This window comes from Clarias gariepinus, chromosome 22 (assembly GCF_024256425.1).
Source record: "Clarias gariepinus isolate MV-2021 ecotype Netherlands chromosome 22, CGAR_prim_01v2, whole genome shotgun sequence".
Classification (NCBI taxonomy): Eukaryota; Metazoa; Chordata; class Actinopteri; order Siluriformes; family Clariidae; genus Clarias; species Clarias gariepinus.
This window is the reverse complement of record NC_071121.1, coordinates 10,207,694-10,234,031: the sequence shown is the minus strand read 5'-3', so window position 1 is coordinate 10,234,031 and position 26,338 is coordinate 10,207,694. Positions and strand designations below refer to the sequence as shown.

General features: G+C 39.0%; 1 protein-coding gene across 2 annotated transcripts; it reads left to right on the top strand.

Annotated features, from left to right (window-relative positions):
* The first annotated feature begins 557 nt into the window (after positions 1-557).
* Positions 558-25,844, top strand: klhl17 (kelch-like family member 17). 2 transcript variants are annotated; one of them, XM_053482851.1, is made up of 12 exons: positions 558-735; positions 5,169-5,430; positions 5,996-6,117; positions 8,551-8,772; positions 17,937-18,053; positions 19,415-19,628; positions 19,719-19,863; positions 20,049-20,216; positions 21,788-21,876; positions 22,106-22,179; positions 22,572-22,753; positions 23,948-25,844. In XM_053482851.1, the coding sequence occupies exons 2-12, from the start codon at positions 5,217-5,219 to the stop codon at positions 24,174-24,176; spliced, it is 1,776 nt and encodes a 591-aa protein (XP_053338826.1). In that variant the 5' UTR covers positions 558-735; positions 5,169-5,216; the 3' UTR covers positions 24,177-25,844. The 2 variants fall into 2 exon arrangements, with proteins under 2 accessions (XP_053338826.1, XP_053338827.1); XM_053482852.1 differs by lacking the exon at positions 23,948-25,844 and adding an exon at positions 23,250-23,387.
* Positions 25,845-26,338: the final 494 nt, after the last annotated feature.

Here is a 26,338-nt window from a genome sequence, read left to right as displayed (position 1 = left end):
GTACAACCTGGACAGAATGCCAATCTATTACAGCATTTTATCATACACTATATTGCCAAAAAATTCACTCACATGACATCACATGCATATGAACTTGAGTAACATCCAATTCTTAATCCAAAGGGTAAATATGCTATTGGCCCATGCTTTGCAGCTATAGCAGCTTTAACTCTTCTGGGAAGGCTTTCCACAAGGTTTAGGAGTGTGTTTATGGGAATTTTTGACATTATTCCACAAGCGCATTTGTTAGGTCAGACACTGATGTAGGACAAAAAAGCCTAAAGTTGTGTTGGAAGTAGAAAAAATTTGCAAGCATAAGAGAGATTTACAAAGGACAAACTGTGATAGCTAGACGACTGGGTCAGAGATCATTGTACGGTATATGCTAAAAAAAATTAATTATATGTATATATTTTTAAACATTTTATAAGATTTTTATGCATCAATTAATTTAAGTATCTTGTCTTTTTGATACTATGTACAGTATTTACTACAGTTTCCTTAATGGGGTTTTCTGTTTGCTGAGGCGGATTTGGCAACCCTGGGGGTGAGTGAGCTCTGTGTTTGGATGCTACATGTAATTACCACATGTCTGTTTATTTATTTTTACAGTTTTAGCTAAAAGGAGGGAAAGCACTCCACTGCTACAAGCCAATAACACTGGGGCTGCTGGTAAAGCTGGAGAGAGCTGTTCACAGAAGAAAACAGGCGCTGTCATTCAGGCGACGTCGTCAGGTGAGCTCTAAGTGATTAATTAGGTTTTTATATTGTAACATAGCGTACACGGAAGCTTTTGTCCGTTTAGTGGAGAAAACAAAACTGATACCGAGCCTAAGTGTAAACCTGCGTGTCTGTAATTTTATAGAATGAGTCGCGGGTTTGTTTATCTCCGCGCCTTTGTTCGAGCTTTGACAGTCTGGAGTCTGTGTTAGCCAGGAAGCTAACTGCGTTAATACAGCTGCTACCGGTCAACTGCTGCTGCACTGTCACTATCGTCATGGCTTTGTGCTATTGTGTCAGAAGAAGAAGAAATGAACGGAACAGTATATCTAACGGCCCAACCGAGGACGTTAATTTAAACTATCTTTTAATCTTTAAAAGATAAAAGAAAAATCTGTTTGGATTTAAAGCCCCAAGACAGTAAAAATTCCTAGTAAATTTTTAAGGTGGACGGATTTTATACACATAAAGAGCTACAAAGCAGCGCACACATTTAGCATTTCTTTCTTAGCTGATCTGTTGTATAAGTTTTTTTTTTCTAGATATGTTGTGCTCGAGTGATTGAAGTGCAAAGTTTCTATTTAAATAAATGATTTCGTTTCAGGCACCTTAAATGAAGATGCCAGCGCGCGCAGCGCTCGTGCGGCTGTATTTACGTCAACAACGTACAAAAGCGTAAACTAGGTCTTTATGCATATTTCACACGGATTGCGCGCGCTGCTCAGGTGGCAGATCGGGCACTGTTTGATTTCAATCGGGTGACAGGTAAGAAAGAGCAGTGTGCTTCCTGCGGGGATCCTGTGTGTAAATCCTGTGTGGGGGGGTTGGAGGGGGAACTGGATGATAATGGTGAGGAAGAAGATGATGATGATGCTCAGTCATTTTAAACAAAGCAGTGCTGGGAGTCTGCATTGCTGAGACATATGCACTATAGGCATTTGGGCTGTAAATTAAAACGACAGCTGTTATTATCAGGCCTGGAAAAGACACCAAGCTGCATTTGGTCATTTGCATCTGTTGTAGTGATGTGACTCAGTGTGCTGAGTCAGACAGACGGTGCCTACAGGGATGGGGGGATTGGCATGGTAACGAGTGTGTCTACACACAGTGTACTTAAAGTGTCTAGGGGGCGTTAAATGTGTGATGGTCTTCCAGAGTAAAGCATTCCATTACGCTGTCTTGGTTAGGGCACTCACAGAACCATCACTCACAAGAACTGATTTGTGTTTATGCCAAAAGGTTGGTTTGTTTGCTTTGGCTTTTTGTTTGACATTAGGGTGCGTTAAAGAGGACAGAATACTTGTAGAGGTCGCTCAGTGACTGACTACACATGGCATTCTTTCTCCATGTTCTTCGGATTTGTTTCCTTCAATGATGCTTTTGTTTAAGGGATGAATGAGAACAACATCATTAACATTGGTATGATCACCTCTATCTAACCTCAGGCTTGGTGTTCACAGGTCATTAAAGGTTTCTGTATGATGCCGATGTCCTACTACTGTACATGCAGTCAACTTGCAGTCCATAAACAGATAGAGTACTTCATTAATCCCAAAGGAAAACTATAACATTACGGCAGATAGTTCACAGATTTTACAACAACATACAAGCAACTAAGTGTAGAAGAATATTAAGGCTAAAAATCACAACGAGAAAGAGACTAAAGTAAAAAAAAACAACAACAACATGATACACTGTTTACATTAGTGCAGTCAGATGAGAATCTACAATCTGTACATTACAATTTATTAAGGTTTCGAAGCATTACAAAATATTAAGAAGTGGGCAGGGTTAGCATAATGGTTAAGGATCTGAAGGTCCTGGTTTAAAACCGAGCACCACCTCCTGAACAGAACTCCTGAAATCCTTTAATGCAGTTGCCGTGTTATACCCTTTTGCTGATTCCTACAGTATATATTGCTGGTTTTCTATATTCTTTGTTGAAATGTGTTTAAAGGAGCAGTTTATTATTTTAGGCGGCACAGTAGTGTAGTGGTTAGCACTGTGGTCTTGCACCTCCAGGGTCAGGGTTCAATTCCTGGCCAGACTCGATTCTCGTCTCTGTGTGCATGGAGTTTGCATGTTCTCCCCGTGCTTGCTCTGAGTACTCCAGTTTCTTCCCACAGTCCAAAGACATGTAGGTTAGGTTAATTAGCGTTGTCAAATTGCCCATAGTCTGTGAATGAGTGTGTGTATGTCTGTGTGCCCTGTGATGAATAGGCTCCAGGTCCCTGCGACCCTGAATACAGGATAAATCCTGAATACAGGATGAGTTTATTATTTTAGTGCCCTCTGCTGGTAGTAAGCGCAAATTGCCATTTTAGGAAAAATCCTTTAAATATCATGGATCAATTGGCTGGTATACTGTAGCTACTATTATTATGATAATGTGGAAAATTGCAAACAGTAGCTGAAAAATAGGAATTTTGTTAGAACTATTTCAATGCCATATTGAGAATAATTTATTCCAAGGTATTTTTTTAATTATAGATGTAATCATGCTTCCATTTACAAACTTTACATGCAAATGAACATAGTGTTTACAGGATTGTTGTGATCAGCCTTATTTTTGGGTCTCTATGTTCACCTGTTTTTAAAAGAAGGATTTGAAAGTTAGCCTGATTAACATGTAAAGACAACTTAAACTCTGCAGTATAACTATATTAACTGCCACATTGTACACAATGATGGTAATAAAATGTCTTTACGAGATCAGCCGGGTGTAAGTGTTTATACAGTAGATTCTCCCACAACACACATTATATTTGAAAGTTTGGTTAAACATTTCTGACACTTACAGAGCTTGTTAGTTGCCACAGTCCTAAATTACTTATCATATTTAGCAATCAGAGGCCACCAGTTCAAACTCTAAACAGATGAATTCTTTCATAATTTGTGATCTGCATCAAATTCTCAGCCCGGCTCGATTTGCATTTTCTCCCCGTGATTGGCACCCATGTTCCCGGTGTACCCCGCCTTGTGCCCTAAGCCTCCTGGGATAGGCTTCAGGTCCCTGTGACCCTAAATACAGGATAAAGCGGTATAGAAGATGAGTAAGTGAGTGAGATACTTTGAAAGAGTTATTAAATACTAATATAATGTTCTAAAACGCTTTAAAGTAGCTTTTAAAGATGGTGAACATTTTTGCAATTTGTATTATGCTTTTAAGAAGATATTAGTACTGCTCAATCAGTTAAGCGTCATTAAATCCGTATAAAATGGCAAATTGCATTGACAGAAACATTTCTGTGGTTATTAGTTTTCCAGCAGCAACTGCTGCTTTTTATGATCCTTCTATCACCAGTCTTTGCAAGATTGTTTTAGTCAACAGTGCATGTCAGGCCTTCATTTTCTGATAAGAAACGTTTTTGTTTTCCCTCTCTTTTCTGATAAAATAGTTTTTGTTGTTTTTCAAAAACATAAAGCACATGTTATTCAGTCATAATTAGCCTTCATGTAAAATATGTTTAAAAAAAATAAAAAGTACTCATGTGCCTGCTTTTAAAATTGGTGCTAAATCTACTCTTCAGGAAGTAAAAAGTGGTTAGAGGAAACCACTTTCTGTTGGTTATAGAGTAGAAGTATAGCTGAAAATAAGAGACACAAAAATATGTGCACGTTAACAAGGACTGAGCCACTCATCTACTTGAATGGTATACAGTATATTCATGACAGTGGTTGAGAGTGTCTTTGTTTTCCTAGTTTTCTTTGTAATGAGCATTCATGAGTTTCAAGTGTTTGTCTCATTATTATTGTCAGCTGCACATAAAAAGATAATTTCCAACTTATTTGTACTAGTAAGAAAGATCAGGTTACAGAATATGTTTGCGTCTTTGATGCCTAGTGTATATCATGCCTCACTTTATACATGGAATAGTTAGGAAATAATGAAAATTTTTGGAAATACTCTATAATCCTCTTAAAAAGTTGAAATGGGAAAAAATGTTCTTCATAAATCAACCAACAAGTATAAAAACATCATGCATGCCATTGTGTTAACTGTAATTTTTTCAATTTCATTTCCTTCATGAAATTTGCCTCATTAAGTCCTGAATTTAAGATTGAGTTTAGTTTCTTTTTTTCCCTAAACCCTAAATGTTAATATTTAGGCTTCGGCTAAATGGCTCATGCTTGTCTTGTAATGTAACATGCTAGTCCTATTGGAGAATTCACCAAACCACTAAATACTTGGCCATTTTCAATATGTCTGCATTCTCCAGATGCACCACACCTGTCCATATGTCCATGAAAACTAGAATGTGATCTTATAGTACTTCTATAATGTTTTTATTGCTTTATAATTGAATATTATAATTCATTTATAATTAAAAACATTTTGAAATACCTGTAAGTCGGAAACATTCACTTGCTTTCTTTTTGTAAGCAAAACAGTATTTTTAGAGTGCAGCAATCAATGGTTATACAGGAGTATGTGTATTTGTGTACAGTTGCTGAGACTGAGGCTCAGGCAGCAGCAGGCCTTGGAGCGCAGCGCCATGATGGAGGGAGGCATGCAACTGCTGAATCGCGACGGCCACAGCATCTCGCACAACTCCAAACGCCACTACCACGACTCCTTCGTGTCCATGAACAGAATGCGGCAACGTGGCCTGCTCTGTGACATTGTGCTGCATGTGGCCAACAAGGAGATCAAGGCCCACAAAGTGGTTCTGGCATCCTGCAGCCCCTACTTCCACGCCATGTTTACTAGTAGGTGATCACACAAAGTATAGTTCATCTTTTTCAAATGCAAAAAAAGATGACTGTGTGCTAAATTTGTTACAGCTTCCTTTTGAATCGCTTCCTGTTTCACCTCATTTTACACCAGCCTGTTTTCCATGTGTATTCTTTCCCTTTCCTGTATTAGGTCAGCAGGTGTCCTGTTATTCCCTTTTAGTCATTATCACCACTGCCCCTCAGGATAGTGTGTGATAGTATGCCTAAGGACAGAGGGTACAGAAGTGTGCCATTACTGCTTTGATCTTGCCATACACCTCTGACGTCTGACCATCTCTAACCTCTTTAATCTGATAGTGGACAAGTAGACCTTACTCTGATGAGGAGATTGGAAGAGAAAATTTGAACTTAAACGTGAATAAAAACAGCTTTTTGATTGGGTAGCCTGTTTTAATGCGCACACCTTGTTTTGCTCAGGCTACTTAATTTAATTAAAATGTCAGCTTTTATCATCAGCATGCTTTCTAACCCCCTGTCACCATGACCTTTCTTTTATGTCAAAACTGCTATATGAAATTGTGTGTGTGTGTGCGCGCAGATGAGATGTCGGAGAGCCGGCAGACCCACGTGACACTGCATGACATTGATCCGCAGGCATTGGAGCAATTGGTGCAGTATGCCTACACTGCTGAGATCGTAGTTGGAGAAGGCAATGTGCAGGTAAAACCTGCGGGTGTTCAATGTGGCAGTCATATTATAGCATGATACATGAGAACATTTTCACAAGAAGTAGTATGCCTCATGTAAATCTGGGCAATATGATGTGATATACCGTAAGTATAAGTGATGTGCAGTGGGGTCCAAAGGTCTGAGACCATGTTTAAAAATCTGGGATTTATTTAAATATAACTAAAATTAAACATAAGGTTTTGGAGTCTCCAAAATATTTTAAACAAAGATAGTACATTTGTGATATCTTGGATATATAATATTCAAGAATCTGCCCTATTTCCATGTCCCTGTTTAAGTGTAAGCAAATTTTTAATATTAATCATAATAACAAATTTGCACAGAAGGTCAAGCCCCATCTTCTGTTAAAGCCTGTGTTCAGATTACGCTCTGATGGTTTTGATCTAAAATGGGTCACAGATTTCTGCACAAACTTGTAGTATAAGCAAAAAATTACATAGGAAATATAAAAACTGAGTGAGGTTAAATAATAATAAATAAGAAAGCAGAACAAATTTCGTGAAAATTTCCAGTGTGAGGTACCACAAGCATCTGTACAATCACTTACTCACTCTCACTCACTCACTCATCTTCTATACCGCTTTGTCCTGTATTCAGGGTCGCAGGGACCTGGAGCCTATCCCAGGAGGCTTATGGCATGAGGCAGGTACACCCTGGACAGGGTGCCAATCCATGGCAGGGCACACACACATACCCTCACATAAGCATTCACATACTATGGGCAAATTTGGGAATGCCTAATTAGCCTAACCTGCATATCTTTGGACTGTGGGAGGAAACCAGAGTACCCGGAGGAAACCCACCAAGCACGGTTAGAACATGCAAACTCCATGCCCACAGACACGGGAATTGAGTCTGACCGGGAATCAAACCTGGACCCTGGAGGTGCAAGGCGACAATGGTAACCACTCTTATGATAAAGTATGAGGGGTGTTCAGGTCAAACTGGGACTTTTGATGCCTGAAAGTCCAGAATAACAGAACATAGATCTAAGAGTAAAAACTCCCCTAATTTCTCTATATAATCCCCTTCTACACTATTGCACTTATCCCAGTGTTTTACTAGACCTTAGATACCCTCAAAGGAAAGAAAGTTTTCTCAATTCACTGAAGCCATGATTGGACTGCCTGCTTCATGTCTGAAACATTGGTCTCTGAAGAACTCCTTTAATGACCCAAACAAGTGAAATGGCTTGAAGCGAGGTCAGGACTGTATGTGTGATGTAGCAGTAACTCCCAGCCGAGTCCCTATAATGCAAGGGGCGTTCATGAATGAATGTGTGTAGAGTTCCCACACACAGATGTGTTTTTTCATCTGTAAACTTCAATTGGTTTTCTGGTTGACTCATCAACAACCTTTGCAAACCACTATTTACTTCCAGTGTCTACATAAAAAAATTAATTACCAAGGATAAGGAGTTTTAATGAAGAAGTCATAAAAATTATTGCTGATGCCTGGGATCTCAGAAATGTTATAATTACAGTAGGTGATGGTTTCTGTGTCAATATTGCCCAATCATAATTAGTATTTTTTTCCTATTTCTTATTAAATTTATGTTATTAAATGTTACTTAGTACCTTTATCTTCTGTAAAAGTATAGACGCAGACTCCTACACTTTTCCCAAGTAATCACATCAAAACGTCTAGACGAATAATTGATTTGTCCCGAATTGAACTGACATTCCTGGCTTCTGGTCACAAAATCTAAGACATTTATCAATTTCCAGCTCGGGTGATTTGATTACATTTGGATGATGTTGTTTACAGGTGTGAATGAGGTTTATTGTGTCACATGATGCGTTTAATTGAGAAGTGTGACCTGTGATGTCCCGACAACTTCGGAATACCTTACCATTGTTGCCCCGTTCACAACTTTCCTGTGGAATTGAAATACTTTTAAGCTTTACAGCCACATTGTTGTCTCACTCCTGCTAGGCAGTGATTAGATATGAGTCTACAATTTACATTGCCTCACTTCTCTCTCTTTTGTTTCTTCAAAGTCAAAAGTCAAAGTCAACTTTATTGTTGATTCTGCTACATGTACAGTACATACTTGTTATTATTGTAAATATCACATGATTAAGAAAAACATTCAAAGTCTGTAAATGATGAGTGTGAGTAATATAAGAAGCTTATAGTTGAATTAGAAAATCATGTACCATGGCTAAATATAATACATTTGGTAATTATTTTAAGGTGATGCACAAAATGCCACATGTGAGTTGCTGTTCCTGACTTCTGTGTACTTGTAATTGGATCACCAGAGACTGATTTTTATACCATATCTGGACAGAGCTTTAATTAACCCAGCCCTATGATGATACAGGAAAATGCATGTAATGTATGGTATATCTTGACAATAGCTAAACTTTGTGCATCTTGGTTGTGTGTTGATGTGTTAAGACGCTGCTTCCGGCAGCCAGCCTTCTGCAGCTGAATGGAGTAAGAGATGCCTGCTGCAAGTTTCTGCTCAGTCAACTGGACCCCTCAAACTGTCTGGGCATTCGTGGCTTTGCTGATACACACTCCTGCAGTGACCTGCTCAAGTCTGCCCACAAGTATGTCTTGCAGCACTTTGTGGAGGTGTCAAAGACAGAAGAGTTCATGCTGCTGCCACTCAAACAGGTGAGAATAGAGTGTTTGATAGAGATTTTCGAAATGTTTTGTCCAGGAATTCAGCAGCAGCAACTCAGTCCTAGAGTTAACATGTAGTAGCAGTTTCAGACAGTATTTGGTCACTACTTTTTTTTACTGATTAAACACACGGTAATACCAAACAACACCACGAGGTGGCACTTCTTTTCTTGGGGGAGGGGTTACAGCTGAATGTGTGCTCAACAGAAGTAGCTTTGCTTTGATGCTACTTTGATTTGATTCATCACTTTCCTCAGTAATGAGCAGTGCAGGGTTTGATTGCTATATTTTATAGTTCATGTAAAAATTAAGTATGTCGTCTCATTGAGATCTGGCTTACATAGTCAATGTTTAATACGGTCAGAATAAAGCTACATCTCTCTCTAAGCAAACTTGCTATCTTTTGAGTTAATTCTAACTACAAGCTTCGACTCACAGCAATAAAGTTAAAATGACATTTGATGTTTGCTTGATATTCAGTTTCTTTCCTCGGCATGAACCAACTAAATGGAAAGATGACCTGACAATCTTTCCCCTTTTTGAAATGATTCACATTTTGTATATATAATGTAAGAGCATAATATCATTGTGTATTTTAAAATAGGAACTAATAAAAGTACAGAAATCTTTCATTTTAAGAAATAGTATATTTTGTCAGTGGAAGTTTCAGAACAGAAAGCTCTAAATCTATAATAAGTAGAAAAAATTATTAATTATGCTTAAATACAATAACTTTGTATGATTCATTGGTAGACCAGTGGCTAGAATGTGATGCTTTCATGACCACGGCCCGGGTTTGATTCCCTGTCAGGAAACCAACCACACAAGTCAGTGCACTCCTGTGTCTTGAGCCTGTATATATGGGGATGGTTGTGTTAGGAAGGGCATCTGGCATTAAATCTGTGCCAGATAATAGCTACCCTGGACTAGCACTTTATCTGTTTATGTTTATGACTGTCCAATACCAGATTTGGACACAGCTAGTACTTTTGCACTCTTGTTCACATCCAGCGACTGCAGATATTCATCATTAGGCATAAGGACCATATACACTAATTCTAATACATTCTGCATAGTTTTATATATATGGTACTAATAGTCTCCCATTTTTTTTTTATTGGACAGCTGACAAAAATATTGCTTACAGTTGTCATTGAGATGTTGTGCACATGACAAGTGAACTCCAAATTACAATGAAATTACAGTGATCTGCTGTAACAGGCTAACCCAAGCTTACCTGGAAAAATGCCATAAAAAGCCTGAAAGCCCTGTGTTTCTACATCTTTTCAGCCCATGACCCTGAAATCAATTGAAGTGTGCCCTCATTAAGGATGCATCAGTTCTTTAAATAGACTGAGGGGGATTCAGGAGAGAGGAGGCTCTTCAAAAGAGGAAACACAGGCTTCCTTGTTATTGCAGGATGAGATGCAAATATGTGGTATAAATTCTGCAACCAGACAAGAATATCTAAATACATCATGATAATATAATAAAGAAAAACAAACACCTATTAGCAAATAACTAACCTTAATAATTAAATAGAAATGGACTGACTTTAAAGTACTGACTAAAGGGAAGCTTCAGTAAGCAAGAAAGACCAATACATACATTAGCTGTACTGCTTCCTTTCATCTCCCCAGAAGGAGGAAAGGAAGCGAGCAATGACATGTAATTATACAAATGAGAATCTCAGATCTCCATCAGTTATCAATGAGCTGTGTAATACTCATAAGCTAAGATGCAAATTCAATTCAAAATTTTACTGTCAGCATCCTTATTCTTTTAGGTGTCATAAAATCTTTTCTTCACTATCTCAAAATATCTTTATGTTCCATTCATTCTTTTATTCTGCAATGTTTTCCTATTCATAATTCGCGGTCTCTTTCTCTCGCTCTTTTTTAATAATCTGACTTGTGGTTTTTTGTTTAGTTGAAGTCTGTCACCCTCAAAGGCTGTTTTCTTTAAATTCTGTGCAAAAATCCCTTTTCAGGCATCGGTGGTGTTCCATGACTGACAGTAGCTGATGAAAAGGGCGGGCTGCGCTGCTCAGTTTCTTTCACTCTCTCTGTGTTCTCTGTGTAGTTTTCACAGCAGGTGTTGGTAGCTTATGTCACTAGAGCAGTATGCAATTTATCCCTGCACCCATTCCGTTATGACATGTGTCAAGATTTAAGGCTGAGACCCATGAATGTTTTGCCCAGACCAACAGACATACACTCAATGAGTAGTTTATTTGCAACACTTTAATAATATTAGATATGGCTTTCTTTTTATTCTCGAAACAGCCTTTCAAAACAGATTTCACAAGATGACCGACACATTTCTTTGAGATTGTGGTTCTTGTTGATTTACAGTGACTGCAGGTGCACTTTCATGTAATGAATCTCCCGTTCTACCACATCCCGAAGATGTTCTATTGGATTCAGATCCAGTGACTGGGAATGCCATTGAAGAACACTGATCTCATTGTCATGTTGATGAAACCAGTTTGAGACTGAGTTTTGCTTCATGACATAGTAAATTATCATACTGAAAGTAGCCATTATAAGATGGATAAATTGTGGCCAAGGAGAACATAGTCAGATGCACAAATAGGGTGTATTCAGGCAATGATTAATTGAATTCAATTTATTTGTATAGTCCTTTTAACAATTGACATTGCTGTACACAATCAAAAGAATTATTTAAGTTTGTATAAGATGTGAACATGTATGAATAAAAAATGATAAGACTGTCCTTGATAAGCAAGCCGAGGATGTCGGCGATAGTGGCAAGGAAAAACTCCCCAAAATAGTAATAGAAAGAAACCTTGAGATTACCCAGACTCAACAGGGAACCCATCCCTATTTGGGTGAACAGATAGCAAGGATTGATCTGCATCATACTGTGTGAGACTGGAAGTTCAGTATAACAGGAGATGTGTTTAAGTTAAAATTGAGTCCAGTTCGTTATTGGAGGCTCGGGTAGACTGTAGGAAACTATTAAACGCCTGAAGTCACGAGTCCTCAGAGAACAGCTGTCTGCATCTGCCGAGGACAGGACCATCTTTGTGGAAAAGCGGAACCATCCCCAGTCACCACACGCATCCCAGGCAGACTACACGGGACATCCATGCGAGGAGATCTCCATTTAGAAGCAGGACACCAGGATGAGTCAGACAAGTTCAGGGGGCAGAGGGGGTTTGGATCACTGGCAGCTCAGAAGCGACATGTATAGCTTAACAGAGAGACCGGTAGAGGGAAAGAGAGAGAGGGAGAGAGAAGAGGAGAGCAGAAGAGAAAGAGAGATTGCAGTTAGGTCACAGTATGATCACAGTCAAACAATGTATAATGTGAATGTATATTTCGTGCAGAGTGCAAGCAGGGACTCTGGCAGGACTAATTATAACAGCATAACTAAAATTGAGAGCCAGAAGGAAACACAGACATGGGGGCTCCCTGAGATGTAAAGCGGCCAATTACTTTACCGTTAACAAACCTGAGTGATCAATGAGAGTTGGGAAGACATACCAGTTCACCGTAATACTCTACGTCCATAAGTTCCCCACATTTGCTCATTTACCCAAGGCAAATCTATTTACAAAAATGCTTGGCTAAATAAATAGGTCTTTAGCCTAGACTTAAACACTGAGACTGTGTCTAAGTCCCGAACATTAATTAGAAGACTATTCCATAACTTTGGGGCTTTGTAGGAAAAAGCTTTCCCCTTTGCTGTAGTTTTCATAATATGTGGTGCTGACAAGCAGCCTGCATTCTTTGATCGAAGTAGGCGTGGCGGATCGTAAGACACAAGCAGTTCGCTCAGATACTGCGGCGCGAGATCATTTAATGCTTTATACGTTGAGTAGTATTTTAAAACCAATGCGAAATTTTACAGGGAGCCAATGCAGTTTGGATAAGATAGGGGTGATGTGCTCGTATCTTCTGGTTCTATTGAGGACTTTCACTGCTGCATTATGGACTAACTGAAGCTTGTTTATACATCTAGTTGAACAACCAGATAGTTAGGTGTTACAATAGAGGTGATAAAGGCATGAACTAGATTTTCTGCATCGTTAAGTGACAATATATTTATATTTCTTATCTTGGCAATATTTCTGAGGTGAAAGAATGCTATCCTGGTAATATTATCTACATGTGCTTCAAATAAAAGGCTGGGATCTATAATCACACCAAGGTCTTTTACTGTTGTGATTGATAGAACAGAAAGGCCATTTAATGTTACAGTTTAATCAGAAAGCTTGCTTCTAGCTGCTTGAGGTCCTATGACTAGAGCTTCTGTCTTATCAGGATTAAGCAGAAGGAAGTTAATTACCATCCAATCTCTTATGTCCTGCATACATTGCTCAACTTTAGTAAGCTGGTTTTTCTCATCTGATTTTGCTGACATGTATAACTGTGTGTCATGAGCATAACAATGAAAACTAATATCATGCTTACGAATTATGTTGCCCAGAGGAAGCATGTAAAGAGAAAAATTCAGTGGGCCTAAAACTGAACCCTGTGGAACACCAAACTCCACTTTAGAACATGCAGAATGGTCACCATTTAAATCTACAAACTGATAACAATCTGTCAAATAGGATCTAAGCCACGTTCCCTTAATTCCTACTACGTTTTTTAATCTGTGAAGAAGAATACTATGATTAATAGTGTCAAAAGCTGCACTGAGGTCGAGTAACAAAAGTATACTGATGCAAACCCTGATCAGAGGCCTATAGAAGATCATTTAGTTTTTCTCTGTGCTGTGATGAGGCCTAAATCCTGACTGGTACACTTAGTTTATGCCATTCCTATGTAGATATGAACATAGTTGCTGTGCTACTATCTTTTTCAAAATCTTAGAGATAAAGGGGAGGTTTGATATCGGCCTGTAATTGGACAGCTGACAAGGGTCAAGGTCAGGTTTCCTAATTTGCAGTTTAATAACTGCTAATTTAAAGGATTTGGGAACATACCCACTGCTGAGTAAAAAGTTAATTATTTTCAACAGGGGTTCTGTTATTGCTGGTACTATCTGCTTGAGAAAATGTGTCGGTATAGGATCTAATATACAGGTTGACGATTTTGAAGAAGAGTGAAATTAGTTCACTTCCTTTAAGGGGAGTAAAGTATTCTAGGTTCTGATGTGGTGTGGTTAGTTTATCATCTGTATAACTTAAATTGTCTGCTTTCAAAGCCTGAATTTTTTGGTTAATATTTATAATTTTGTTATTGAAAAAGTTCATGAAGTACTCACTACTGTATGTTGTTGTGGATATTTCTGCAGGGGTCTTGTTTCTAGTTAATTTAGTTATGGTGTTAAATACAAATCTAGGTTTTTTTTTTTTCTTATTTTCAATAAGAGTGGAGAGATACAATGATCTAGCATCACTAAGAGCTTTGATATAGTTCATGATGCTCTCCTTTCATGTTATTTGGAATACTAGCAATTTAGTTTGACGCCATTTGCATTCTAGTTTCCGAGCGGTTTGTTTTAAAGTGCGTGTGTGGTCATTATACCAGGGAGCGAGTTTCTTATCTCTAATCATTTTCCTTTTAACTGGAGCTACATTATCTACGGTATAACAAAATGTTGACTCTAAATATTCAGTCGCCTGATCGAGTTCTGTGGAGTCAGATGGCGATCCAATCAAAGTTGATAACTGGGAGATTATTGATAAAGCTCTGTGTGGTACAGTATTTGATGTGAATGCACGTTTAATGTGGTAGCTGTGCGAACATTATCACTATGACACAATTTAATTGAGACAAGACAGTGATCTGAGATAGCTTCAGACTGTGGAATTGTGGTTATATTTCTTATACTTAATCCGAAGGATAATATTAAATCTAAAGTGTGACCTGGTTTATGAGTGGGTCCTACTACACACTAATTTACTCCTACTGAGTCTAGTATGGAGATAAATGCTGTTCTCATAGGGTCTTTTGCATTCTCAAAATGAATATTAAAGTCTCCAGCAATTTACACTTTGTCTACAGAGACGACAAGGTTTGAGAGGAAATCTGCAAATTCATAGAGAAATTCAGAGTGCGACCCTGGAGGTCTGTAAATGATAATTAGTGGGATTGACTGAGCTGACTTCATATTTGTAGCTACACTTTATGTAACTTATGTTACTATAGAGATGCATTCAATTTGAGTCTGTGTTTTTGTATGATAGACAGATAACTGTGACGGCCTCCTCCTCTACCAGTTAGCTGAGGCTGGTGTATGTAGCTGTATCAAGGAGGACTAGCTTTATTTAAAGCTACATACTCGTTCTCTTTAATCCAAATTTCTGTTAAACATAATATATCAAACTCCTGGTCTGTGATAGTTTCATTAACAATAACTGCTTTAGATGCGAGAGATCTAATATTTAACAGTCCTAGCTTCAAATCAGATGTGCTGGCTGTGTATTTAGTGTGTTTTGAAATTTTTGTCCATATATTAATTAAATTACTAAAACAGACTTTCTAAAACAGTCTTTCTACATTTTTGCTTAGCTTGGGGAACAGACACAGTATCAATACAGTAAGCCCTGAGTGACGACTCTATGCAGCTAGCAGACGGTTGGTTTATCCTGACTGTCTGCTCCCTGGCCTGGATTGTCATTGATTAACTAGGCCTCTTCTGTGACTATGAGCTATACTACAAGAAATGAGAGCAGCACCTTAAAGGTCTTTCAATTGTCTATGAAGCCCACATTATTTTCGGAGCACCACCTGGATATCCAGCGGTTTAGCGACCATAACCTACTGTGAGCTATGTCGCCACGTCTTATTGGGATGGGACTAGAGCATACTACTTCGTCGGACATCGCCTTTACTAATTTAAACACCTCTGTAAAGTTACCCTTACCAACCTCTAACTGACGATGGCGTATATTGTTCGCTCCAGCATGTACCACTATCTTAGAGAACCTGCTATGTCCAGTGCTCTGGCTCTCGGAATACACCTAACCACTGCCGTTAGTGCCCCTAAAGGCTTAGCTAATTTCACTTGCCTCAGTATGGTCTCCTACAGTATAACCAGAGCTCTTTCAGGTTTCTCAGAGGGTGCTTCACTGGGGAGAGCAAACCTGTTGGACACGTGAAGCGCAGAGGAGGTGTGCTCCAGTGGGGTAGCCTTAGCGTTAGCTTTAGCTGAACAAGTATGCCGCCAAGTCGTCACTCACTCGCCCCGCTGTGTGGGCTCTAGTGCCGGACTTGGGGGCTGATTATCTCCACCTGTGGCACCCAGACTACGGGAATTACACTGCTCTCTAAAGTCTGGATGCGCTCCTCTAACCCTAATATCTTCTGTGTCAGAGAGCTCACTAACACACACCTATCACAAATGAAGTTATCGCTAATGACTGAGGAAGAATGTCTAAACATCAGGCTTATTATTCTTTTTTTCTGTTAATTGTTATTCTTCTTCCGTACAAAAGTTTGGCACGTAACTAGTCCCTTATGGTTTGTTGGACCCATAAATGAGGTGTCAAATCATGCAGATTATTTGGAAATGGGGTGCTATGACTTTTCTAATGGGTGATTAGCATAGTACATTAGCATATTGCTAGCAACATCATTAGAATGTCGCTAACATGATGCTAGAGTGTTTATGCATGTTGCTAGCATGACTCCACTGTTGTGCCACAGCAAGTACCACTTACATTTTCTTAAAAAAATTTACCTGTCTAGTTAATATTGTTATTTAGTATAAATGGAAAATGCAGTGTAATTTAATTGCTTATACAAACAAACAAAGAACTTTGCAGTAACAATACGAAAACAAGAAGCTACGTCAAAGCACAATACATCACACATTAATTGGTAAGAACAGTCCAAAGTGCACTAAGAAAACATTCCCCTGGAGGCGGTCGGTGACGTCACATAGGTTGGAGGAAACGCGTGATAGTCTGCGGCCCACCTGACGGAGTGTTAGTAGAAGCTTAATGTGGGAGCTAGTGACGGGGAGGAATTGGATATGACTAAAATCAGGGAGAAAATCGGGGGAAAAAAAATCCCCACCTCTACCAGGTTTGCTGTTGGTGGCATGTCTGTGCCTCAGCAGGAACCAAGCTTCATTAGACCAGGCTTTTTACCTGTCCAGTTTTGCCTGTGCAGGCCCACTGCAGCCTCAGGTTTGAGTTCTTGTCTGACAGAAGTGTGTCTGGCATGGTCCTGCTTTTGTAACCCATTGTGACAAGGTCTGATGTGTTTTGCTTTCTAAAATGCCTTCTTATGTTTATAGCGTGATTATCTGAGTTACTGTAGGCTTTCTGTCAACTCAAATGCCCAGACTGTTATTTTCGGTTCACAGAACTGCCACTTTGTTTCTATCCACAGAACTGTCGCTCACTGGACATTTTTTATTTATTGCACTATTCTGTTCAAACACTAGAGAACATTGTGTGTGAAAATCCCAGGATATCACCAGTTGAGTAAAAATAGTCAAACCAGTCCATCTGGCACCAAGAAACATGCCAAAGTCAAAATCACAGCGCTCACATATACCTATTTTGATTGTTGACATGATCATTCCCCGAAGCTACTGGGCCTTTGTGTGTATGCATTGTGCTGATTGGAAAATTGCATGAATATACTGGTGCTTATGTTTTCAGAATAAAGTGCTCAGTGAGAGTATAGATTACTGCAAACATGCACAAAAATACCAGTATGCACTTATGACCAGGATTCAGCTGGGCATGGTTGTGCCCATTGTCATCAGAGTGGACTTCAAATATAACAATAATAAATGTGGTGTGAATTGCTTTTAAAGGTGGATTACATTCTCTTTTGAAAATCCACAAAATTCTTAAAAAAGCATATTTTTAAGCATCTGCTCATGAAATAAAATACCAGTAGTAGTGAAACAACATTGATTAGATTATTAAATTGATTACATGATTACATTTCATATTTTCCAGTTTTTTTTCCAGTGGATATACACAGCTAGAAGGAAAAACACTTAATAGCTTAATGTACGTAGTGTAGACTTAGCTGTTGTAAAAACTATTAAATAAATGTTTACCTGATTTAAAAAAAACAACAAACATAATTATAAATGGAAATTAAGCAGTTATCAAGATGCTATACCATGTATTTTGAAAAAAGTAAAGTTATTGTCTTTTTCTGTGTCAAATTGGATGAGCTGACAATTATGCTCCTGTGTTGTATGTGTGACAGGTGCTGGACCTTATCTCTAGCGACAATTTAAATGTTCCATCAGAAGAGGAAGTGTACAGAGCAGTGTTAAATTGGGTCAAGCACGATATTGATGGGCGGAGACAGCATGTACCTAGAGTGAGTCTATTCCTGTTGGTCAAGTATACTTTATATGTATACAGCACAATATACAGTGAAGTCAATAAGTATTTGATCACCCTGTGATTTTGCAAGTTCTCTTACTTAGAAATCATGGAGGGGTCTACAGTTTTCAGCATAGGTGTATTACCACTGTGAGTGACAGAATCTAAAAAGAAAAATCTGGAAATCACATTGTATGATTTTTTTTAACAATTTATTTGTGAATTACTGTGTCAAATAAGTATTTGATCACTTGCTTATCAGCCAGATTTTAGACCCTCAAAGACCTGTTATTTTGCTTTTAAATAATTCAGCTACACACTGCTCATGATTCTAAATTAGTAGTACCTGTTTAAGGTCGTTAGCTGTCATAAAGACATCTGTGCACCCCACAATCAGCCAAAGTCTAAGTAGATACATGGGGTATCAATGATGCTAAGAATCAGCCCAGAACTACACGGAAGGAGCTGGTCAATGCCGTGAAGAGAGCTGGGACCATCGTTTCCAAGGCTACTATCAGTAATACACTAAGACGTCATGGTTTTAAATCTTGCTTGCACGGAAGGTTCCCCTGCTTAAGTCAGCCCATGTCCAGGCCCGTTTGAAGTTTGCCAGGAAGTCATGGGAGAAAGTCTTGTGGTCAGATGAGACCAAAGTAGAACTTTTTGGTCTTAACTCGTATCATCCCAATAATACCAAACCTACGGTAAAGCATGGGGCTGGAAGCATCATGCTCTGGGGGTGTTTTTCTGCACAGGGGACAGGACGACTGCACTGTATTAAGCAGAGGATGAACGGGGCCATGTATTGTGGCATATTGGGCAAAAACCTCCTTCCCTCAGTCAGAGCATGGGTCATGGCTGGGGCTTCCAACATGACAATGACCCAAAGCACACAGTCAGGAAAACCAAGGAGTGGCTCCATAAGAAGGATATGGACTATTTAAAAGCATAATAACAGGTCTTTGAGGGTCAGAAATCTGGCTGACAAGCAAGTGATCAAATACTTATTTGACAAAGTAATTCACAAATAAATTGTTTTTAAAAAAAAAATCATACAATGTAATTTCCGGATTTATCTTTTTAGATTCTGTCTCTCACAGTGGAAATGCACCTATGCTGAAAATTGTAGACCCCTCTATGATTTCTAAGTAAGAAAACTTGCAAAATCACAGGGTGTTCAAATACTTATTGACCTCACTATATACCTGTATATTACAATTAATAATAAATTATAAAATAAATTTTGGAATACATGTAATCTTTGAAAAATTTTTAATTTAATTTATACTATTTCTGGTTCCCTGTCACTGAACCTACCTGCTTCCTTTTCACACACTGGGCAACATTCCCCTCCAGCTGATGAAGTGTGTACGACTGCCATTACTCACTCGAGACTTCCTGATGAGTAATGTGGACACGGAGCTACTCGTGCGCCACCATTCGGAGTGTAAAGATCTATTGATAGAGGCACTAAAGTATCACCTAATGCCTGAGCAGAGAGGCGTGCTGAGTAACTGTCGCACTCGGCCCCGGCGATGCGAGGGTGCCAGCCCTGTGCTTTTTGCTGTGGGTCAGTACATTAAGATACATTTCTGATAGGTTTATGTGACGCTAGCTTCTAGCTGATGTCAATTAAGCAACCTGTTCTGAACTCTCTCAGGTGGCGGCAGTCTTTTTGCTATACATGGAGACTGTGAAGCTTATGACACTAGGACAGACCGCTGGCACATGGTGGCATCTATGTCTACACGACGGGCCCGAGTCGGAGTTGCTGCCATTGGGAACAAGCTGTATGCTGTAGGCGGGTAAAAAAAAAAACTCTCGTTTTCTCTGTTATTCTTGAAGGGTATTCAACTGAGCTTGTCTTGGCTTATCGCTGATATTTTAAATGTTTTTTTTAAAAATTGGTGAATAATAAGTCATTCATTCTCTGGTTCCCTCTCTTTGATATCAATTCTTCTGAACTTAACCATTGATTTCTTGACGTCAGTTATGACGGCACGTCTGACTTAGCAACTGTTGAGTCATATGATCCTGTGACCAATGGCTGGCAACCAGAAGTATCTATGGGAACCAGGAGGAGCTGTCTGGGTGTGGCAGTGCTTCATGGACTTCTCTACGCAGCTGGAGGCTATGATGGTGCATCCTGCCTCAACAGGTAAGATATCCTCAAGGGGTGAAAACTACATAAATAAACCTCAGTTCCAAGGACTGTTAAGACATTATTATCATCTAAAATCACCAAGAACTATACTTTCCCACAAATGATAGCACCACTCCACACAGAGGTCAATTATTTATTTCTTAAAATTATATACAGTATAATTTCAATCTCGATTTTTTTTTCTTTTCCTTGTTTATCAATAATATTTGTAATAGTAAACTTTAATATGGAAACATAAAATTAATTGCTATTAAATGTTTGACAGAGCTTTAACATGAATACAATAAAAGACATACACTGCTTGGCTAAAAAAAAACTTCAACACATCATCAAAAACTGGAAGGTTAGTGCTAAACTGTCAACCTTGTAATAGGTAAATCATGAATAGAGATCACTTAAACACTTGCTGAGGCTACATGGTATAAAAAACGAAGTAAAACATAGCTACAGTAGCTACTATTACCTTAATAGTTAAGGTAAAAGCATTTCCATAAGCAATGTAAAGAGAACTCACAGGATTGAACAGAAGTGTGCCAAAAGTAAAATACTTTGTTAGAGATTTTTTACAGAAGAGACTTGGGAAATGGAAAAAGGTCATATGGTCTGATGAGTTCTAACTGACCCTATTCTAGAGCAATCGGCGCATCAGGGTGAGAAGGGAAGTGCATGAAGCGATACACACATCATGCATAGTGTCCACTTTATAAGCCCTTGTTATGATCTGGGTTTGCTTCAGTTGGTCAGGTCTAGGCTCAGCAATGTTATGTGGCAATGAAATGAAGTCACACAATGACCTGAATGTATTGAATGACCAGGTGATCACATCAATTGAGGGTTTTCCCTGATGGCAAGGGCATATTCCAGGACTCAAATTAGAAATGAGAGCATGAGAAATGAGAAATCATGTTTTCACTTGAACTATACACCACGTTGTAATCGATGCTGTAATCAAAGCAAAGGTGACTGAATGAAATCTTAAAGTGTGCCTTTTTTTTTTAAACAGTCAGTGTATTTGCTCATGATCAGGCCTCTCCCTTACCCCACATAGTTTAATATTCTGTAGTGAATTCGTGTTCTGCTGAACAAGGATATGAAATACTTTGGATAACATTTAGGGTATTAAAAGCTAGTTAAATGCTATTCGGCAGCACATAAGCAATCATCTTCCACTTTTAATCTTAATGTCCACTATTTGGCCAAAACATTGTTGTGTGTTAAGGTTAGAGTCGAAGAACTTGAATAGCCTGCACAGAGCCATGACTGCAGCCCCATTGAGCACCTTTGGGATGAACTGGAATGCCACCTGGGCCTCCTTACCTAACATTGGAGAGTAACTTCACTAATGAATGGACCATTATGCACAGCCATGTTTTATAATCTAGTGGAAAGCCTTCCCTGAACAGTGAAGATTATTGTAACAAACAAAGGAGGACTAAATTAGTTAAAAACGTGTGATGGGCGAGTGTCATAAGGTGCATCAGTGCTTTAAATTATTGTTATTATTATTTTTAATTTGCTGTATGTATTACCTACATTAAAAGCTCTTGCTTCCTTTTATCTTTTAGTGCAGAGAGGTATGACCCCCTAACTGGCACTTGGACCTCTATTGCTGCCATGAGCACAAGGAGAAGATATGTGAGAGTGGCTACACTGGGTGAGATTTTCCTTGGAAATTTCTTTGCATAATCTACCGTGGAACAGTTTAATGCCTATGGTTGCAATTGCCAATCCTCACATCCATCAGTGGGTTCCTACAAAACAGAACTGATTCACTTGGCAAGACAAGACCTGTAGTCTGAAATTTTCACTTTCTCCAGAAGTGGTTGCTAGCAATGCCGCCCAATTAACTCCATTTAACATAACAATAACCGACTCTTTTTCAGATGGCAGCCTATACGCCGTGGGTGGATATGATAGCTCCTCACACCTAGCCACAGTAGAGAAATATGATCCACAGGTACTTCATTTCGTTTCCTGCAAAACTTTATAAAATTGTGGAAGCTCTTCTGCTATGATTACAAAAAACTTACGACTTTTGTATAATATAAGGTTTCAGTTTTAAGACTTACTTTTCTAAATAGTTCTAAACCATTGTCATGTAATTATAAACTTATCCTTTATGTCATGGATCGCATGCTATTTTGACTTTTATCTATATCTTTCTGGACCAGAAATTGGGTCCACCTTCAGTTGGAACCGAGCTGATCTTTCCTGGTCAAACATCAAGCAGTTTTACTTAGTGGTGTGGGAATGACTTATCAGTGTTTTTGTTGCCCTTCACCTCACAGGCAAGGGACTGTATAAGGTGCCAAAGCTATAATCATTGCTATGTTATTTTTCTGTCCTCAGACTAATGCATGGACTGCCATAGCCAACATGCTAAGCCGGAGGAGCAGTGCTGGCGTTGCTGTACTGGAGGGAATGCTTTATGTTGCTGGAGGCAACGATGGAACCAGCTGCCTGAACTCAGTGGAACGGTACAACCCCAAAACCAACACATGGGAGGGAGTGGCCCCGATGAACATACGCAGGTAAGAAATAGCAAATGTGTGCAGGGTCTATTTTATATTCTGGGTTTAGTGCTCCTTTAAAAAAAAATTCACTTGAATTTAAGAAATAATTGGATGACACTGTATGATCACAGAGGTCATACTGAAATATAGTAGATAATGGGATATCATCGATTTGATCATCAGGGTGTTGGATCGAACAAGCTTTTTTTTGTTGTTGTTGTTGCTGTCACCAAAACACAAGCCGCAAGAGGTTTCTTTTCACAAAATAAAAAAAAAATTCATGGCTTGCATAACTCTCCTAAACAAGAACTACACACCTCTTGGACAAGCTCCTTATTTGCATTTGCACTTACTCAAACTGCACAAACTTTGTGTCCAACATTAAAGTAGCTAACAAAGCAAATATAAAGAAAGGCTGACTTTGTGTTCTTTATTGTATCGCTAAGATTTATGTTTTTAAAACCAGCTGCACAAAGCACAATTTTAGTTAATCCAGCATTTTCTTTTCTTTTAGCTGCTTCTACAGCAACTAGACCCTTTTACAGAACACAACTCTAATGCTTCTGTGTGAAAATCAAAGCATGGAAAATATCTGCTGGTCATGACACTTTTTAGTTAAACGTGGGTTAATCAAAATGATCCATCAGCAATCCCGACCTCACTATTCCCAAGCTACAAAATTCTGTGGCACTCTAAAGCAGGAACTAAAAAAGGTAGTTAAAATAAAACAAACATTTTTGTTTATTTCAGTATCTTCACGCATTAAATACTGAGGTTCAGGCTCAATCTGGGGCACTGATGGCTCAAATGGTTAAGGCTCTGGGACACTAATCGGAGTGTTGGGGAGGTTAAAGCCCCAGCACCACCAACCTGCCACTGCTGAGCTAGGCTCTTAGCCCTATTTGCTCCAGGGTTACTTTATCCTGGCTGACCCTGCACTCCGACTCCAGCTTCATAACTAAGATATGCAAAAAAAATATTTCAGTGTGGGATATGCAAATTTTACTGTGCTTTAAGGTAAAAATGTGACAAATAATCAAATTTTAATCAGTCACAGTGCCAACCTCATTATTTTACACTATGCTTATACATTTAGATGAAGATGCATTCATCTTTAGTTGCTACTTTTTCCTGGTAAGACTTTTGGTGAATCCAGAGCTATATGTAAGTATGAGCTAATGTGAAGGTTGTAAATATTATCATACTCTACAGGAGCACTCATGACCTGGTAGCCATGGACGGCTGGCTTTACGCGGTTGGGGGAAATGATGGCAGCTCCAGCCTGAACTCCATTGAGAAGTACAACCCACGCAGCAACAAGTGGGTGGCGGCGTCATGCATGTTCACACGCCGCAGCAGCGTCGGAGTGGCCGTTCTGGAGCTGCTCAACTTCCCTCCACCCTCCTCGCCCACACTCTCCGTCTCTTCCACAAGCCTTTGACAAAGGGTGAAGACCCGACTGAGCTCCAGCGGCCTGCCCTGCGTGGCCAAGAGGCGCAACTGCTCAGTGTGAGCAATTGTGGGACAGAAGCAGTCCATGGACCATAGCACAGATGAAGAAAGATATAACAGGTTGAGTAAAATATAAGAAGTAAAGCCCACACAGATCTGCCTTCCTCACCCCATACTGTTCACCCAAATGCTTGAAAGTGCAGAGTCCCTCTGCCGTTTTGAAGTCATGTGTATATGATAAGTGTATACTGTAATACGTTTTTTTTTTTTGGGGGGGGGGAGGGGGGAAATAATGATATTGCAATAATATATAAAAGCGAAAGATTTCACATAGGAATGTAGTTCTTTGATTCTGCCATGCATGTTTACCGAAAATTTGGTCTTGGCAGAAAAAAATAACATTGTAGTGCTGCTGTGCCACGCTAGGTGGCAGTGATGTGTAACGCCACCACATTTCACCATTGTGCATGTATGCACAAGAGACACTTCATACAGTGCTGGATATTAATGATGATCTACACATACTCTAAATATTGACCAGAGAATTTACGTACATGTTGAATATATTTTCTTATTTATGTAATTTATTATACTTAATGTAATATATAGACAAATGGCACTAATTCAGAGATGTTTTATGCAGAAGGAACACTTTGGGAAAAAAATGTCTGATATTTATATATCAGACATGGTAGATGTGCTTAGTTGAGAATGTCAGAGTTTTTTTTTTAAGTGTAGTAAATAGATTGAGTTCACAGCAATGTATGCGAAGCCTTGAGAAATTACTGTATGACTCAGCAGTCATACCAGAACAAAGGGGAATGTTGTAGTCATAGGCCTCTCTGATAAAGGGTATAGCCATACTGAAAGTGGATGTGACCTACAGCAACCTCACGTTACCTCACGTTGATTTTCATACATCAGAGTGATGATTATGGATACTCTATCCTTCTTCCTTCACTTGTGTAAGATTTTCTTGTGTATATATTGCATTCACTGCTTTTTGCACCATTTGGTTAGATCTGGTTAGAGTGTATATATGTGCTGCTGAGAAGTCATGGGTATAAACAACTACCAGTGTATGTGTCCTATTGCAGACGAGAACACAGAGTTGGAGGATTTTGAGATATGAATTCAGATAGCGAGGATGCAGGATTACAAAACCATTACTCATTGTCGCATACACTTTGACTGAAAAAAAAATGTAGCATAACTTCTAAGAAGTTACAACCTTTTTTCCTTTTTGGAAGTATTTTTTGTTCTTGAACAAACCCATGCTAGGTCAAAAGAAGCTTATATGCAGGGACTGTGAGTGTTAAGTCAGTATATAGAGGCTCTTTGTCTCTTTCCGTGGCAGGGACGGTGTCCTGCTGATGGAGCAAAACTTTTTCCAGGGATAACCAACCCAGAAAAACAAACAAACAAATACAAAAAAAAAAATCTGACTATGTACATAAAGAGATATCCATATTCAAATGTGCAATGTGTATGTAAACATGGCTTGTTTAGTTTATTTTGTTTTAATGTGTTGTGGTTGTTTATTTATAATGTTTTGTTATATTTATGAAGGAAACTTAATTAGTAATTATTTTTTGCACTACTGTAAGATGGAGCAATATACTACTGTACACAAAAAATAAAGCTCTTTTCAAATGTAGTGTTAATGTATTTTTTATACTTATATGTTTGTCGTTTTTTGTTTATCTTCTTCTTTGTCTTTCGGCTGTTCCCTTTCAGGGGTCACCACAGCGAATCATTTGCCTCCTTCTAACCCTATCCTCTGCATCCTCTTCTCTCACACCAACTAACTTCATGTCCTCTCTCACTGCATCCATAAATCTCCTTTTTGGTCTTCCTCTAGGCCTCCTGCCTGGCAGTTCCAACCTCAGCATCCTTCTACCGATATATTCACAATCTCTCCTCTGAACATGTCCCAACCACCTCAATCTGGCCTCTCTGACTTTATCCCAAAAAACATCTAACGTGGGTTGTCCCTCTGATAAACTCATTCTTGATCCTATCCATCCTTGTCACTCCCAAAGAGAACCTCAACATCTTCAGCTCTGCTACCTCCAACTCTGCCTCCTGTCTTTTCTTCAGCGCCACTGTCTGTAAGCCGTAGAGCATTGCTCACCTCACCACTGTCCTGTA